At 43.1% G+C, this 18,244-nt stretch overlaps 1 protein-coding gene across 1 annotated transcript in view; it reads right to left on the reverse strand.

Moving 5' to 3' along the window:
• EIF4G3 (eukaryotic translation initiation factor 4 gamma, 3) overlaps positions 1-18,244 on the reverse strand; it is a 78,847-nt gene that overhangs the window by 43,660 nt on the left and 16,943 nt on the right. Inside the window, exons 7-10 of the mRNA XM_009573303.1 lie at positions 16,556-16,656; positions 13,839-13,961; positions 8,093-8,201; positions 1,576-2,424 (exon numbers count right to left, since the gene is read on the reverse strand). Of these exons, the coding sequence (XP_009571598.1) occupies positions 1,576-2,424; positions 8,093-8,201; positions 13,839-13,961; positions 16,556-16,656 (1,182 nt within the window). The remainder of the gene's footprint in view (positions 1-1,575; positions 2,425-8,092; positions 8,202-13,838; positions 13,962-16,555; positions 16,657-18,244) is intronic.

An 18,244-nucleotide genomic window follows, 5' to 3' on the forward strand; every position in this document is an offset into this window, starting at 1 on the left:
CTTTGTAAGGAAATTAATTTGTGTTACAAAGTAGATCAGATTGAAAGAACAACAAGTGCCAGAGCAGTGAAATGACCCAAGTAAAATAAAAATAGAAAAAGATTAACAGAAAAAAAACCCCTATGGCTGGTATAGTGAAGGGATCTTTCTGATCTTCTCTAGATATTGGATTTTATTTAAGATCCAGCATATTGGCCTAGCGCAGCATTACACAAATATGGAACAAGGCCAACCTCGGCTTTTCCTTTAATTTAATCCATAGCAGAGCGTAGCCCTAGATGCTACTGATGCCATTATACATCTATTGCTTGCTTATGAAAGAATAAATGAAAAAAACCCTATTTTAAATGTTACTTTCAAAAAAAAAAAAACAAACCAAAACCCAAACAAATCACAGCCTACTGTTTCTCCTTTGTTTCTTGTCCAAACTTCACCAAATTCAAAGGATATATTTAAACAAACAACCTCAGCTTCACAGCTCTGAAAGGACTGCAAAACAGGGTATAAAAGATGCGACACATTTAAATGCTTTAACACTGCTAGGCGTGCATAATAGCCACCATTATACTCCCCCCAGCAGCTAAACACAAGTAATAGATTGATTGAACTTCTTTTCACAGTTTCATTTCCAGGAAGTCCTGAAAAAAAGCAGTTTTCTATAGAAAACACAGCAAATAAAAAGACAATGGTCTATATTAATTCATTAAACGCTAAACCAGCGATGTGATAGGACACCAAAACCAAAGGCAGATAACAACACTCAGAGAAATAGCCTGGATTTTAAAACGCAGCTACAGAAATCTCAATTTTCAGTAATTTGTAACAAGTCCTTATGCCTCCCGAACTAAAGCGCCTTGTTTCCTGAAAATTTCAAGAACAGTGAAATGAGAACAGCCGAGCCGAGCGAGGAGAAGGGGAAATTTCGCTTACGTATTGCTTTTGCAGAGGAAAGCCAGATGCATCATTAATTAAGGCTGGGCAGATCGAGGTGTTTGTGACACTCGGTGCTTCTGTCAGTTGGAAGAGCTGTAATGGTCCACTTCATTTACCCACATCTGGTAACACCATGACACATTTTTTTATAGTTGGAAAAAACCCCAGCCCACCGGTTTCCAGAAACCGCTGGCTCAGAAGGTTCACCCAGAGGGCTTCACGGTCTGAATGTTAATCTGGTTTAGGTGCAGACTGATAAATCCAGAGCAGCAGGTCCTCAAACCGACCGGTCATCTCAGAGAGAACAAGAGCAGCGTCCTTTGAATTCCCCCGTTAACAGCACTCGGGAGTGCTGCCCTGTATCACCGTGAAAGCAAAATGCTGGCAGCTTACATGAACCCAGCCAACCCTGGGACGCACACCCGAGTCGGCTACCTCTTTTATGAACAATTACAGGGGTTTTTTTTGTCCCTGCAAACAAAGATTAGCATTTCGCAATCACAACAACGGTCATGCAGCACAACCAGATTTTTTTTTTTTTTGGCAGATAGAAACGGAAACACCTGATGGAAGAACCACCCCGAAGACCCTTTTCCTTCATCCTCCAGTTTACCGCACACAACCACGGTGCCAAATGCTTACCTGGGACAGGACTCTTGCTCGAGTTTAAACTCTGAGCCTCCGTGCTCTCCTCCAGTTGCCCATCTGCTTCTGTCTCTTCCTTCTTTTCAGTATCTTTTACCTCTTCATTAAGAGTAGTTCTTGTGCTCTCCTCTCCTTCTAAATCTCCCTGAACAACAGGGAGGGCACTAGGAGATGGAAGAGGAGGTGGAGAAGGAGTTGTAGTGGTAACAGCAGCAGCAGCAACAGAAATAGGAGGAGAAGGAGGTGGAGTGGTGTGAGGTGGGGTGGGAGGAGGAGAAGGAGCAGCGTGAAGAGCACTGGAAGATGGCACGCTTTCCACTTCTGCTGGAGGTGCTTCTGGTGTCTCCAACTCAACAGTCAATGGCGCAACTTCCGTCTGGGCTACATCTACTACGGTCTCTGCAGCAGTTACTTTTTCACTAACTCCGTTCATTTCATTAATTAGATTAGTACTAGCAGTCACTGGAATATCACTAGATGCTACACTACTAGGCTCCTTGCACACCTCGGCATCAGCCTCTTCCGCTGGCGAAGGGTCTGATGTGTCCGTGCAGGGTGCGGCATTAGATATAGGCATTGCCTCCTCTTTTGGGGAAGCCAGTTCACATTTCTCCTCTGAGTCAGCTGTGAATGTGGATTTACTAGAAACGGCAACAGCAGCAGCAGCAGCAACAACTGCGACGGGAGCAGCCGGGGTTGGTGATGGAGCAAGAGGAAGTTCTGGTGGGGTTTCCACTGAGGTGGCCTCGGTCGTCTGGCCAGCTTGATCTTTTTTCTCCCCAGTAGGTTCTGGTCTGAGGACTGGAGAAGGTGGTTTTAATACTGGATCTGGTTTTGGCTTCTCTTCTGGGAAAGGAAAAAAAAAAGGCAATGTTACAAACAGCAAGCCAATTCCATTTTCCTTCACTAGATCTACCTAAGGCTCCTTCCCTTGGTTCCCCTTATCTGTATCCTGCCCGCTGTTCAAGAAGCTCTGAGGAAGACACCAGAGGCACCTGAAGCTAACCGTGGCATCTAAAGGAAAAGTCCAGACAACCTGCAGCTGGCAAATCTAAAAACATAACTGCCGCTTCTATTTTTCTGAATGTAGGCTTTGCAGTGAACGGCAGTCCTTTACAGAAAAAGTACGTAAGTATGTTATAAAATGTGGATTTTTTGCATTATCTGCTGCTGAAAATAGAAGAGCCTGGGGTTGTAACAGGCACCGGCAACCTCAGCCAGTCTCTGCCACTGTTCCCCCTCTTTGTAAAACAGGGAAACTACTCCACGACTGATGACGGGCCGTCCTTTTACATATGCCATGTGTCATGCCGTTACTAAGATGCGAGATGCACCTAGTTTATTTTTCCACTTGTTATTTCTCAACTCCATCACTCTTCAGCACATCAGACTAAAGGACACAATCCCCCTTTTTTTTGTTCTAAATTTCAGCAAAGATACCTTTTCCCGAAGAAAGGAAACCCAAAAGGGATTTAAGCGCAGCTGCCACCAAAGAACAGCATCATTACCTCTTGACGTTTGTGGGCTAAGGGTATTGAGCAGGGTGGGAAAAGCACGGTGAAATACGCACATGTATCAAACCAAACCCCAAACTACTGTGTGCAGAGAAGTCCCTGTACTTATCCCGTGATTAGCAACAGACTTTGTAATACCATCCTGCCATGACCATCACGCAGCTCCCAAAGGTCTGCTGCAACTCCGTTTAACGCACTTATTCCCACTTGGTTTGAACAAAATATGAGCCAAGATCCTAAAAGACCCTCTCCCACCTCCGATTTGACGACAAGACGTAGACTGTAAGATCTTGCTTAGGAAAGCGCCTCTGTGCTGCAACTCTGCAAGTCGGATGAGACAGGTATCACTCAAAGTCAATCATACAGACGGCGGGGATTCAGCGGTCCAGTTCCTAATCATCGTTATGAGGAGAGCAGCTTTATCTGTCCTCGGGGAGGGAGCTCTGCTCCGCTCCACAAATGCAAAATGCCCCAAGGCTTTCTGAGCACTGAAGCAACAGGGAACTCCTTCGGGACACTGCCACGACAGCAAAAAGTAATTCTGGAAAAGCCAGAGGCACAAACGCTGCTGTTCAGGTTAGGAAATCGAAGGCCACAACCAACCTCAAATCATCAAAACTCAGGTAGAACTGAGGAGGTACGGCTTTGCTTGGTCTTTCCCAGCTCTGCTGGCTTTCCATTTGGGGCTTATTCAACAGCCAGGCGGAAGGGAAAGGGGTTTTGAAGGAGAACCCAGCTGAAACCGCTTGGAGCATCAAGTCCCATCTTTAGGAATAGCTGGAGCTATGAAGAACTTTGCTTCCAGCCGTCCACAGCCCCATCTGCGTTACAGCGAGGATCACAGCCAAAGCAGTAGTTTATCAACTTAATGAGGGACGTAGGGAGTCGGCTTTGGATGAGGATGACAAATGAGGAAAAAAGATGGGAGAAAGTATCCCAACAGCTGATTTTGATTCTGAAGGCTCCATGGAAGAAAAAGGACCTGGGAACTGGTTTAGAAAAGAAAATGCGTCACCTCCGATTTCTGGAACATCCTTTGCAGACAACTCATGGAGCATTCTTGACATTTACAGCTCGCTATAAACAACTGCCTGGATATTCTCTCCCTTGAGTCAAATGAGATTGCTCAAAAAAAAAAAAAAAAAAGGCATTTGAAATGTCTAAAAAACATTCTGAGAGATAAAAAACACAGCAAAAATATACAACTGCATTTTAAAACCAGTGGTTTAAACACACTTTCTTCTAACTACACCTTATTTGGGGAATACGTTAGCCACTGATACAGGCTGTGTGTGCAAAATTCAAGGAGAAAAGTAATTTGAGGAGAGGGAATTTCAGAAGAACGATGAGCAGATTTGGCTAATGAGAAGTACATCTTAACTTGACCGACCGTCACAGAGAACAAATCTCAAAGTCCCGGCAAAGGAACATTCCTCCTTGCCAACTATTACAGAAACGGTCACGTGAAACAACATACAGTTGGGAAGGGAAAACAAAAATCAATGCAATTCATCCAAACTGAATCAGATCCCTTTTCCTAAGCTGCCAAGATCATTCCTCACATTATATTTAGAAAGTATTTACTGGAAGCGCTAGGCTGTTCAGGATAAAAGCTTGCTCCATCAATAGATATTTTTTAAAATCTCCAGATAAATACAAATCTTGCAAAATTACTCTTCATTAGAAATACTTTTACAAACTCAGCAGGACGAACGCTTGCTATCTCCTCCACGCAAAGACATTAAAGCCAGAGAGGGAGCTGGGTTGCTGGGTGGTCGCGGTGGCAAAGACTGCCCAGAGCTGTGCATGGGGAAGATTTTACTGGATACGGGAATCCATTTCTGCTTCGCGGTGTTTATCTGAAAATAATCGCTGGGCTTGCTGCCATTTTTCCATCTTTTGTCCCGATGCAAACATTCGCGAGGCGGTGCCGATGCTGGCTTCGCAGGCAGTTTTTGGAGCACACGTTACTGAGTCATACGGTCAGCAGAGGGGCTGAAAGTTTTCCAAACTTCGGGATCTGACATTAATCTCTTTTCCACAAACCCTGGTATACATTCTCCGTTTCTGATACATTGCAGGATTTGGAAAGAGGTTTAAAATAATAATAATACTCCAAACATCCCACTGAACCTGTGCAAGCAGAGTAAACGCGGACAGCTCTGATTTCATGCACAATTATACCCCGTTACAACTTCTGCACCAGCCTGGCCTGCAGCCAGGCTCCTGCACGCTCTGCTATCAGCTTGACCTAAATTCTCCAGCGATATCCTCACCTTCTGCAGCCCTGCTGATATATATGCACCAGGGGCACCGACAGGAACGACAGCTAACTGCTTGCCCCTAAATAACGCCACTTTTCAAGGTAGCAATTCCCATATTCCTCCAAGTCATATATGAATTTTGAAGCCTGAAAAGCCAGAAGCTGCTTTAAAAGCAGCAAATACCAAATGTTTGTCTTTTAAAGAAAAAACAAGGATATTAAATACAACGCAATCCCAAATTCAGCCTCACTAACGACTTCAACGCAAGAATAACAGGGACTGCAGATACTCGCAGGGAGAAATAACAGAGGCCGGGTCTGCTGGCACAGCACACGTGCTCCGTTCCCGATCCCCAGCCCAGCGAACGGGCCAAATGCTGCGGGCAGTTATAAATAACTGCAAAATGATCGCCGAATATCACAAAATTAGAACGATAGCTTTACACTAAATTTCAACTGATGCAAACGAGCGCACAAGGTGAAAGGCACAAGGGAGAATCCGATCCACAGGATGAACACGGCGGAGGGGTCTTAAGGGAAGCAACAATACTGGCTTTAATAAACACTTGCTTAAGCAAGCCATGCAACCCTATCTATGACTATTTTTATTTTGGAACAAGAAAAACCAACATCAGGCACAAAGTGAAAAAAGATTTTGATACCTTGGCATGTATTTCTGGAAAGATGTGCCCCCTCAAGTCACTAGCTCGGTTTAAATAAATAATTTTAATGGTGCCTAAACTTCCTTCACCTTTTATTCGCTCTGTCCTGTGACTGACACCACCGCTGCTGTCCCCCACCCCGAGGCCACAGTCGAATGCTAATGGTGTTATTTCAGGGCTCGCTCTTTCTCTGCAATGCTTACATAAATGTGCTCTTTAGCAATTTTTGGACTGGAACAAATGTTTGAATCCTTCTGGGATGGAACGGAGATAAACACAGGAAAGCTCATCAGTGTTAAATCCCAGTTCAAGCCTGATTTATATTTAAACCAGCACAGTCAGACCTGTGCAACTAACTAAATAAAGACCGCTTACTTCCAGTTTACTTACAGTTGCCTACGAAGGGATTAAGTTAAAGAGAGAGAGAGAAGAGGCAGAAGACCCGCTTGTCCTGGAAACACAAGTTTTCATACCCAGGGTTGAAATGCTGAGATGTAAAGTGCTGGATTTTATGGTTCAGCACCAACTTGTTCAAAAGGGCAGATGCGTTTTGGTGCTTGCATCGCGGTCATCAGTTGTCCAAGTCCCAGGGCCACCACGGACCTTGGTGCGCTCAGAGGATGTCCCTGGCAGCGAGCGGGACTTGGGCATGTTGGCAGAGAAGGGACACGGACGCGGACCGGGAAGAGTGGCTGTGCCAGAGCTGAGCAGCAACGCAGGGCAGCAAGCCTGCGAGCTGTGTTCGGCCAGCGCAATCACAGTCGATTGGATGGGTGTTAAACCTACCCACAACTTTTTCAGGTGACAGAGAGGTCTAAGTTTTGCACAAAGATCTAGACAAAGCCATAGTCCCACTTCAAGTGGGAGATGGGACCAGACGATCTCCAAAAGGTCCCTTTTCAACCATTTCTACACACTGCAGCAGTCTACAGATGTATCCATGGAACAGCTTTCACTGAGGGAAAACCCTGAAGTCTACGCTATGGCTGTAAAAGAGCAACATTTTCAGTAAATTTTAGAATCTGATACAAATTAGCCTCAGGGATACGTCCCTTTACTCTCGAGCTGCAAGCGTACTCCTGTTTGGATCTGACATCTGTAGCATCATAGGCAGCTTTTTTTCCCCTTTTCTAGAGCTGTGCTCCTCTGGGGCTTAGTTTTCCTCTAGCAAATACTCTAAAAAAAAAAAATCTCAGCAGGCTCAAGGTTTACAGGCAACGCTCACGAGTGAAAGATGGCACTTCTCGACTTTCATGCACACATGGCTCTAGGCAGAAACCTCAAACGCTGCAATGCAGCGAATAAATGGAAAGCAAACAGCGGTGTCAACTCTGTATTCCGACACCAAGTCCGCTAACATGATGGCAGCATACACATTATTAACTACTGCTTTTTAATGGCTTTTAGGTGGCTATAAAATTTCAGTGTGGGAAGAGACTTGGCACGTTCCGTCTTCCTTCCGGGACACCTTTTTTTTAAACACTTTTAAAAAATCTCCCTTCAAATGTATATTCTTAGATACGAGAAGGAAATGTAATCACTTTAAGAAACTTCTTCCATCTGTGCCATTTTTACTAAAGTCAGCAAAATTTGTTATGAGATACTTTGCACGCTACCATTTTTTTTTCTAATTAAAATCGCCCATGTCCTGTAGGCGAGGATACACAAGCAGCTCTGGAGGAGCCGTATGATGCTCCGGTTACGTGCCATCGCTATGGCTATCTGTCCAAATGATATAAAGTCTCTCTGTCTAAGAGCATTTTACAGACAACACACTTGTTTCTGAAGGATGGCACATGAGCGAGAGCAGATTCATGCTTCTAGGTGCTCTGAAACAACGTTTAGGATGTATAAGCTTGAATACAATTATTTTTAAGCGGTTTCACTTTGGCAAATTTCAATTAATTCCCTTAGCAACACATTGTTAAAATGTTCCACTGGAGGAAAAGAAGTCCCTCCCCTCCTACTTCTCCTGACTGCTTGTCTCCATGCCAAAAATATTCAAACTAAAACAAGAAAGGAGGAAAAAAAAAAAAGACTAAAAATAATCAGGGAGGAAATATCCATCAACAAACCTTGCTTCGGGTTGCTAGTCGCAGTGACAGGGGTGCTGGCAGCGAGATGGGTGTTCTCCACAGTCCCATAAACCACAGGGCTGTGCTCGGGGACCTGGCTGGACAGCTGCTGGGATTTGAAGTACAAAAAAGGGTGATAATGAGCATGCGAACATAAAAACTAGCAACATGGAGCACAAGCAGGCAAGTGGGGAGACGAGAATAGGGTGGGATAGAAAAGAAAAACAAAAGGCAGGTAAATAAAGATATAAGATACACAGACCGATTGAATAAATTCAAAAAGTACAGAAAAGTACATGGGAAAGGGAGGGAGGAAAAGGCAGCAGGAAAAGGGGAAAAAGAGACAATTACTGTTAAGAGCAGCAAGAAAGAGACAGCACAGCACAGTTATTAACACACTGCGTTCTCCGAATGCTTCTTCCAAGAGCAGCAGAAATGCTCCTCTGCATAGTCTGCAAAAAAGTCGGAGATACACCAAGACTCCTGGACCTCTCCGTAATTTAAGTTTGCTTTCTGGACTCAACTCCTTTCTCAACTGATCAGTTATTTCAAACACCTTAGATATTTTAATATATATTTGTTTATTTTTCTATATATTTATTTACAGACAGATAATGTGTGTATGTACACATGAATAGTGTATATATGCATCTCTATGCACACACATAGCAACTTGTTATCGCAGTAGGAAAATAATCTAGATTGGTTATACCTGTGCGGTTGTATGAAAAAAACATCCAATGCCTTCTACAAACAGACTTACAGATGGTACCTGCTGGGTAATATGAGAATAAAACCAATTGTGCATCAATCTAAAGGAGAGCAGGAGGAGCTGGTTCCCAATCAACACGGAGTGAGCCTGAGATCTTCTATATATAAAAAACCAAAACCGCAAGACCAGCGAAGTCACAAGACTGAAAAAGCCCTTGCCTGTTGCATAGCTGTATTTTAACGATGTTCCCACCATTAATGGCACAAACAATGACTTCACTTGTGTTCACGAAGGCTTGATAAAGACAAACACCCCCGTCCCTGTGCCTCACCTTGGAATCTAATGAAGACCTTGTGTAAGACTCTAAGTAACTGTATCAAAATCAAATTTACAGGTAAAGCACTTGGTACATTAGAGTGAACATAGATGGGGCAAGTCAACTAATCACATTTGCAAAATCCCCTTAACCGTGCATCAGGGACCACGCAAAGAAGAAAGTGGGGCTAAATTTAAATTTAATGCTCTGAAGCGGAAAGCCACAAAGCTCTTTGCAGGTGGCTGTTCTTACCTAGCTCTACACCCATGCTGACTTCTCAGAAGATCTACAGGAAAAGGGATTTTTAAACAATCAAAATAAAGCAGAGTGCCCAAGACGTGGGTGTCTAATTCCTTCTTTCAGACAGACTATCAGAAATCCATGCAAAACTTATTTCCCTAAAAAAAGAAACACTCTGGCAATCTGCTCCTCTTCCTGGGACTCTCTTTTTCTCCCATTTCCAGCTTTTTCAGCTATTGCATCTGAACAGCGCAGAATAAAGAGTGAATTATCTTCAATATGCTATTTTTCACCATTTCAGGCAACAGAAAGGTAAAGGAGGACTGTGAAAAAGCACGTCTGGAAAAATACAAATAAAAATACAAATAAAGTAAGCGGGGTGAAGGGTTGAAATTTTATCTGGGATTGCTCCCCTTCCAGGAATGAGCCTGATGAGATTGGCCGGACTATGGATGAAGAATTGCATCCCTACCTCCAGCCAAATCTGAAGGAAGCCGAAGAAAACACAGTTTTACAAACGAGCAGGTTTCAAGAACGCTTTCCCCTCACCCTCAACGGATCATTGGTTTCATTTTATGAAAAATTTATGGGCGAAAGCAGTGGAGAAAAAGGAGAATGTGATAAGAATCGCATGAACCAAACGAGACTAGAGGACAAGAAACCCATAAGCCTAGAAACTCCTTGGGTCAGTAAACATGTTTTCTTAAGAAATTTGGAAAACGGTCATTTATTTTGGGAGAACGATATTGCAAAGCAATATAAATGGTACTTAAGTACTGGCTTTTACAGGCTCTCAGCTTCAAAATGGAGCATTTAGGGACTTTCTAGGAAAAAATCTAGGAAAAAAAACCCACTCAGAATTGCTGTCATGATTTATGATGCTAAAAGAGTTGCTCTGTGTTATTCTATACTTCCACGGCCCATAGACCGAGCAAACACAAAATGTGACAAACTCATCGATACTTGGAAGAGGTTTGCCAGGAAAATCAGAGCATTTCTTACTCTTTAAAAGGTGTTCTTCTATGTAAGTCAGTGCTGAGCAAATACTGTAGCCAGATTCAATGTGTGGTCCTGGGTTTCATTTATCTTCCCAGCAAAAAACAGAGTGTGGAAAATAGCGTCCTGCTAGAAACTATAAATAATATCTCCACTTACTGCCAGCCTCTCTTATTCAGGAACTTTAAAGCATTTTAGCAATTAAGCAACCACTGTGGAGCTGCTGGGAAGGCTCCACCTAAAGCACTTTTTGGTCAGCGGTGCTGACTACAAAGCAGGAGATACGAAAAGCATGGAAATGGCTAAAACCACGTGGCTCGAGTCTTGGCAGCAATGCTCATCTTTTGAACAAGTCCAGTATTTTTTTGATGTTAAGCACTTAATCTACTGAGAGAAGAGGGTGCTTTGGGCTTGTGTTATCAAAGTTTCGGGTTTTCTTTGAGTCAGTTAAAAAAAAATCCAAATCTAAAGGAAAAAAAAAAAAGAAAATTTTGTAACCTATTATTATTATAAAATGGCTTCTTTTTCAAATGTAGAATTTGGGACAGGGACTGGTCTACCGCAGTGGCTTCCATGCACTTCTTGAGCAAGTTTCTCCCTCTGTGTTTGTGTCATTTAAATAATGAGATTACAGAATCAGATACTGGCCATCAATACAAAAGAAGCGTTACTAGAACTTAGCATACTTCTAAAATATCACTGGACTGGGAGTCGCTTTGATTAAATGATGCTTCGTCAAGCCCAGAGATTGCACGTTCGCATTTTCAGTGTTCAACCAGAAGAAACCTCATCAAACCGCCCGACGTTTGGATCAGGGCGGTGGAACAAGACAACAGCGTCGATGCTCGCCTTGCACCTATTCCAGGAGCTGCCCTGAATTGTGAGCGTTTCAACAGGCAGCTGTTTTCATATGAAGCTCACACTGACTGTTCACAGCTTTTATCAACTGGGGAAAGGGAATACAAAAAAGCCTTAGCATGTTTCAAGCAAAATTATGGCTGAGTGTTTAAAGTTTACTGATTTTAGACTGTTCAAAATTATAACATCCACCACTACTGGAATTCAGCCACTGAGCATAGTTATTAAGGCATCATCTAGTTTCATCCAAGATACTACACTTGCTCCAAAGAAATGAATTAGAGATGCTGTTGGGACAATAACTTTGAATTTCCTGGCTTAAGTGGGCTTAAATTTTCAGTTATGTTACACTAATGAACTTTTTCTGGTGAGCTCTATTTCAGAGCTCTTCTGTGATTAACAAAAGTGGTTCCAAGTACCTAATCAAAGCTAAGCCTGGATATTAAACAATGAAGTATTTGCATACCTTACTTAGAGTAGATGATTGGACATCACTGCTGTGCTCTGCATATAAATTACAGCTGATAAAAATTCACGCTTATTAACCTCCTCTTGAAAAACATTTATTTCATTCTATTTGACTTAATTGTAGTATCCTAAAATAGATTTCAGAATGCAAAAATGATCCGGTAAGTGCCTGGATTAGCTGCACCATGCATAAACACAATCTGAAACCCTGGTTGTTTTCAACTCTTCCCCACTTCTAACGGGGAAAGTCATTTAGCATGAAGTAATGGGAAGAAGATCTCACCAACGCTCCAACGTTTTACATCACTAGTATCTTTTCTCACGGAAAACGCTCGGAACGAAGTTTAATTGATTCTATACGTAACCAGCTCTCAGCTCTTCTCCCTTTCCAGCTGTAGTCGCTAATCATCAGACCACTCTCTGGCAGAAAAACTGCTTTTTCCAGTCGAGCATTTCAGACCTTGTTGCAAAACCATGGCTAGCCGGGAATCGCTCGAGCATGGTGCCTTGCTGCTGCTTGCCCACAATGGAGGCCAGGACGAGAAAGCAGGTGACCAAAGCAAACGGTGATGGCTTTATGTGACAAGAGGATTCGACTGAATCAGGGAAACGGCCAAAAGCCGTAACTATCCCATCGGTCTCAACGGAGGGGACATCTGCAGGCCAGGCTCTTATTTCATCTCAGTGATCCCAGTTATACTTTTACTGGCTCAGCTGTAACCTCAAGCTCCCACTCCAGCGCAACGGGTGTCTCAAGGCAAGCTTGTGCTTTTGCCTCAGCACAGGACAGTCAGCAGAAAAACTATCCGGATGCAGAGGGAAAAATAAGGTTTCATCTCAGGAAAGGCTGTTTCACCTAAAAGCTAGCAAAAACTAGTCTCTGATATTAAACAGGGAAGAACTTAGAAGAAGAAGCTGCACCCCAGCCTCAGCCAGGCTCTGATCTAGAGCCCACCCATCACTCGGAGAACGTTCCTGATGTTTATTGTCTTCTTATCAGGCCCCTGAGCAGTGGACAATAACCTCCAATAAAATACGGCCAACTTCCAAGGCTTGTGCCAAACTATGGAGTTTCTTCTCCAATTGTCCAAAAATTTTTAAGTTTAGCAGCCTCTGGCTTAGGACCATCTCTCCCAAAAGAGAGGGAGAACTAAGATGATGTATGAAGCAAACAACAGCTACACCAAGCCGGCAGCTGGGAAGAGAGCAGGAGCTACCAGGCGCCTCCTCTCCATCTCTGATGCTAGGCAGAGATCAAGGAGGCATCACCTCTTCTGCTGCAGGTGGGGAAGAGTTGGTCAGAGGAGAGAAATCGTTTTCTAATTAGATAGCGCAGCCACTTCCAGCCCCAGCGGTTCACGTCATGGTGGACTTACGTTCACGTCAAGACTGCCGGTCTGCGAGTCTGAGAGTGCTCTTTGGACTCTGGTCAAAAAGGACTGGAACAGACCTCGATTTCCAATCGGTTTAATTTCCAGACATTACACGTGAACTTCTCAGGTGAAGCAGGATACAGAGGCTTAGAAGGGGTCAGAAACTCAGAGACGTGCGACAAGAATTTTTGAAGATATTTATGAGCTATGGAAAATGTCAGTTTGGGATATTTACGCTTTCTCCTATGTCAGAAAAACGCATTTTTAAGGTTGAACATGCAGAGACCAAATCTGGAAGCTCTGTGATAAAATTCCTGAGCTACAGTCATTCTGGTTACTCTAAAACACCACTACTAAAGCAGAAAGACATTAGTATGGACAGTGATGCAACGGAAGAGATATAATCAATCACATGCATGATACGGACTTTCCTCATGTGCACAAGACACTAATGGAAACACCACGTTTCTCACAAATATATCAGCTCCTCCTTTAACACTGAAAGTCTTTACAAGCTCTAAAATCTACTGCTGACACAAAACCAGGGATGGAGAACTTGTAGCAGCGCTGCAGCTCCACATCTTACAAGCTATAGGCTGGTAAAAATGACAAAACTTGGAGGGGGGGAAAAAAAAAAAAATCCTTGACGAACATGGACAATTTAGGATCATCCAGGTGCCTGAAGCGATCGGTGGTGTGGATGGAAGTTACAGGAATTGGCTCTAACCAACAGCAAAGCAAAGCAGACATCACCGGCAGAAGGCTACGCGGCCACTTTATTACCTGAGGTGGAGTAGGTGTGGAAGTGGGTCTCACGATGGGAGGCGTTGGGTTCCTGCTGCCCCCTCCAGACATTATTTCTTCTGTTATATCTTTGCCCCCCTGGTTTGGATCCCGGATTCGGATCTACGGTATTGAACAAAGAAATAATTCAAACAAGTCTTCCCGTTACACGCTGTCCTTGGGGTTTATGGAGAGGAGAGCATGGACAGGACATAATTCCATTACACTTGGTAGGAGATGCTCTGGGTTGAGCTGACGCTCTGCAGGAACGCTGGGATGCGGTTTGTTTCGATAACTTGAAATGCACGGTATGTTATCCCTTAATCTCAAAACCTAATTTAATCAAAACGCTCATCAACCACACCAGTTAGGTCTAAATACGTGCACCGCAGTGCATGACCCTGTAATTCAGAATATGGTCTCTACTTCTGGAAAATAAGTTTACTGCAACTTAGAAAATTTAGCAGAGAGTTTAGCTACAGAACTACGTTTGCCAGTTAGTGGAAAGCGCAAGAATGAAAAAAAGGCCATGTTTTACCCTGATATGAAATTCAGTGACCTTGCCAACCCAGCTGCTGGCAAAGGGGGAAAGCAAATCAGCTCTTTTTGTTTTTCCCTTCCACATTGAGAAAAGTCATACCAACAAAACGGAGGGAATCAAACAAAAAATACTGAGCAGAGGAAAGGGAAACCACAAGAAGAACAAACTAAAGTCCTACGAAACTCATCAGCATTTACGAAACAAGTATCGTTTTTGAGTCTCTTCACAGCCCCAAAATGGGAAGGAAGAATATTTTCCAAAATAAACCACTCGAGAACACACTCATTTGAATCCTCAACTGACACTTGAGCCAATCTTTCTCACTGAATATGGGGAACAGTAAAGCTGTCTGGGTTAAGTTGGAACAGAGTATTTAATCTTCAATACAAGAATCGAAGATTTCCATAAACCTGAAGACAGTGCTATCGTTCGTCTGTCCACCTTCCCAAAAACTCTTGGCTGAACTCGCTCCATAAATTACAAGCAGAAGTCCCCGTTGTGCTGAGCACAACGCACAACCGCGAGCAAACCCAGAGACATAATCCTTCCAAGGGCAGGGGTCTCACTGGAAACCGCTGTGCTTTTTTCAATCAGCAACATATAAAGTCGTTAGCTGCAGAAGGGTTTTGTGATTTATCAACTTCAGTATCGTGTGATGTCTTCTTGACTCTTTGGGTTATGAAGACAAATGAATATACACATGGTACTTAGGATGTTGACAAGATGTGGTCTTCTCTTGTTTTTGATGGAGTTTTTCTGCTAAAACATTTAATTAACCACAGCAACAAGGACTTAAGAGTTGGCACGAATTCCTGCCCTCTCCTCCTCCTGACAAGTAGTCAATGGCATTAAAACACGCTTTCCCTGCCTGACAGCTTGTAGTACTTAAATACTCAACTAATGGTGCATGCGGGTGTGTGTACATATATACATGTAATTTTTCTTTAATTTCTCTCATTTCTTCAGTTGCGACACAGATTAGAAAATTGAAATAGTACATCCAGAGAAAAACAACTCAGGCATTTAAAAAAGCTTCTGCTTTTCTGCTTCAAAGAACTTAGCTTCGTTGGCATGAAACCGTCTTAACCACAGTTGAGTGTTTCCGAACATCTTTGCATTTCAAATAGCATCAATGATCTGGCCATGTCATGTTTTGGATGCTGAAAAGACTCTCAGGACTGAAGAGGATGGTGAAGAGGTGGCAAAAGAGCTGCATCACCCTTTGCTGACAGGAGCTACAAAAAAGGCCTTTCTTGCAAGCCCAGCTAACACATTGTTCAGCTCTTCCAGTTTCCCAAATCAAGTGTAATCTCAGATCATCTTCAAAAACCAAAAGATACAAACATTCTGCATTTTGAGACATGTACAAGTCCCATTTTTTTTTTTCCCTAGGAAACAGTTCTTTTAATGTTTTCAAACCACTCTAACACAGAGAGTAATGTAAAGTAATTTCCTTTTCAATCGTTTAGAAACGATGCATTCACAAGTTCAAGTCCACCCCTAACTTTTTCTGTTTAAACGTTACATTCACCTGGTGTGCCTTTACCATTCCCTACCGTCATCCACCTGCAAACGGGTTTAAATTCCATTAAGCTGTCTCTCTCAAATTCTCACCAGTGAATTAGGAAGAGAGGAAATACGGTCTCCAAACCTCTACCCACTTTCATAACGTCATGTGTTCAGGTTCTTTCAAGCCTGCAAATATGTCCACAACTTACTGGTTTTCTACCTTTTCCAAGGCATAATATTAAACAATTTCTTTTTTGTCAATTTGAACCAATTCCCAACATTCTCCCAAACTGATCTGAGTTTGTTCATTCCCACCTGGCTCTTTGGTAAAACTCTAAGCAGCAGCGCAGGCAGCAGAGGATCCCAGGCTTGGGGAGACGATGCTACTTTCATTTGTGTTCGTTACAAACCTGGCAAAAATATTTTCCTTTTTGACTGGCTGAGATGTCAAGAACTCAGAGCAGGAAGTCCCCACAGAAAATTGAAAATAAGACAAACATTGCAGCATTGTGCGATGTTTAATTACACTTAGGCGTGAAAGGTAAGACTTAGCCTCTTGTGTGAAGATAAAGCTCAGTTTTAAGCTTAAGATCTTTATTAATTTCCTTCATCCTTAGAACCAGGACAATTCTCAGAAGGGATGTATCAGCTAGTGGTGATCACTTACCGTTTTCTTCTCTCTTTTAGCTGGTGGAGGCTGCTGCTGCTGTGTAGGCACTATGATGGGTGCTGACTGATACACTGGCTGACTTGGGTAGAAAGGTGTTCCTGGGAGAGGACAAGAAGACAGAAACAAGAGTGAAAAATTCAGTTCATTTGTTAATGAAACAAAACCAAGTGCAAGAGGTAAAACTGGCCACCTACTCCTCCCTTCCTTCAAAAACCAGAACTTCTAACATCCAGCTGGTCACTGGTCTGTGTTTTGCTCTTCCCACTTCCACTAAAACAGAAGCTGCTTCTACATCAAGACAAGCGATTAAGTCACTACTTCTTTTTTTTTTCCCCTCCATGAGCAGGAAAAAAAATGATCCCATGCATCCACTTCTGAGAGGCTGTTGAAATCACCAAGGCATGAAAGGAAAAGTGGCCCATCCTTGGACTCCCTGGACTGACAAACAGGTGGGTTTGTTGTTTGGGTTTTTTTGCCTTTGTAGAGAAATTCAGTCAAACATTACAAAGAATTTGCAAGGTCAACTGCAACCGATTCTGAAGCATAGCCAGAAAATTTAATTACAAGCAATGTTCTTCTCATGCTGCAACACAAAAAAAGCACAACCACGGTTATTACTGCAAAATTACACCGCGTTGTTGATTACATTCATAATATCCAATATAGTTTCATTATGTTTTTCTTTACGGAATAAGACTGGCTCAAAATGGCTGAGCCATTAAAAGACGTGCCAGACATCAATAAAGGTGGCATAGTAGAGTTGTCTTCTCTCTGTGAATCAGGTATCAGGTGAACTTGTAAGATGGTGCTGCTTTTTTTTTTTCCCTAGGCATGGACGCTAGATGGACTGCCTGCTTGCACTTGCATCTGGAGCAATCTGATTTATTCTTCAACTGAACTAACCTTTAAATGGGAATGAAAATCTGTATTGTATGTCTGTAGCCAAAACGGGAGGTTATTACTATCTCAAGAAAACGGTGAAATCCAAGAAAGCAAACGAAGACAGCCCAGCACAATCCAATTTGCAACTTCAAAGGATGCATTCCTCAAACTGAGAGCTGGAAAGCAAAAGCTCAGAGCAGGCTCCCCGTCTGCGTGCTCAGAACAAGAACTTTGCTGAAATAGCAGGCAGGTAGCTGAAAGCGGAGAGCATTGCACGGCACCGCCATCAAGCTGCTAAAAGCTCAGCCTGCTATATTCACTCTCGCACGCTGCAATTAAGGTGGCTTAAATGACTCAATAAACTTTTCATTTTGAACTTCACGGTAGGCAGCGTGACTTCGGATCTGGCCTCAGGGGACAAAAGTCTCCGTCAGCACCCCCATGGCTTGGGAAGCGAGAATCCTCCTGCCTCTCTCCTTAAAAACAGTGATGAAGCCTCAAACTCTTCCGACTAATGCTTTGGCGAAGCTGGCCAGGTGTACAACATGAGTTTGGATAACACGAGAGGAAAGGAGCAAGCCCGGGAGCCCTGCAATGCGTTAATTATCTTGATTTTTAGTTTCCTAGAAACCAGATCTAATCAGCTTGTAACGTGATCCGTGCCAGAGCGCGAGCTACTCAAGGAAGGACTCTTCCTTTATGAAAAATACTTTAAAAAAAGCAAATCCCGAAAAGCAAGAGTAACTTCTGGGAAGAAATATAGCTTCTGTGGCAACAAGCCAAGCGTGTTTTTCAGTGCGACGC

Source organism: Fulmarus glacialis, unplaced genomic scaffold, assembly GCF_000690835.1.
Source record: "Fulmarus glacialis isolate BGI_N327 unplaced genomic scaffold, ASM69083v1 scaffold4062, whole genome shotgun sequence".
Classification (NCBI taxonomy): domain Eukaryota; kingdom Metazoa; phylum Chordata; class Aves; order Procellariiformes; family Procellariidae; genus Fulmarus; species Fulmarus glacialis.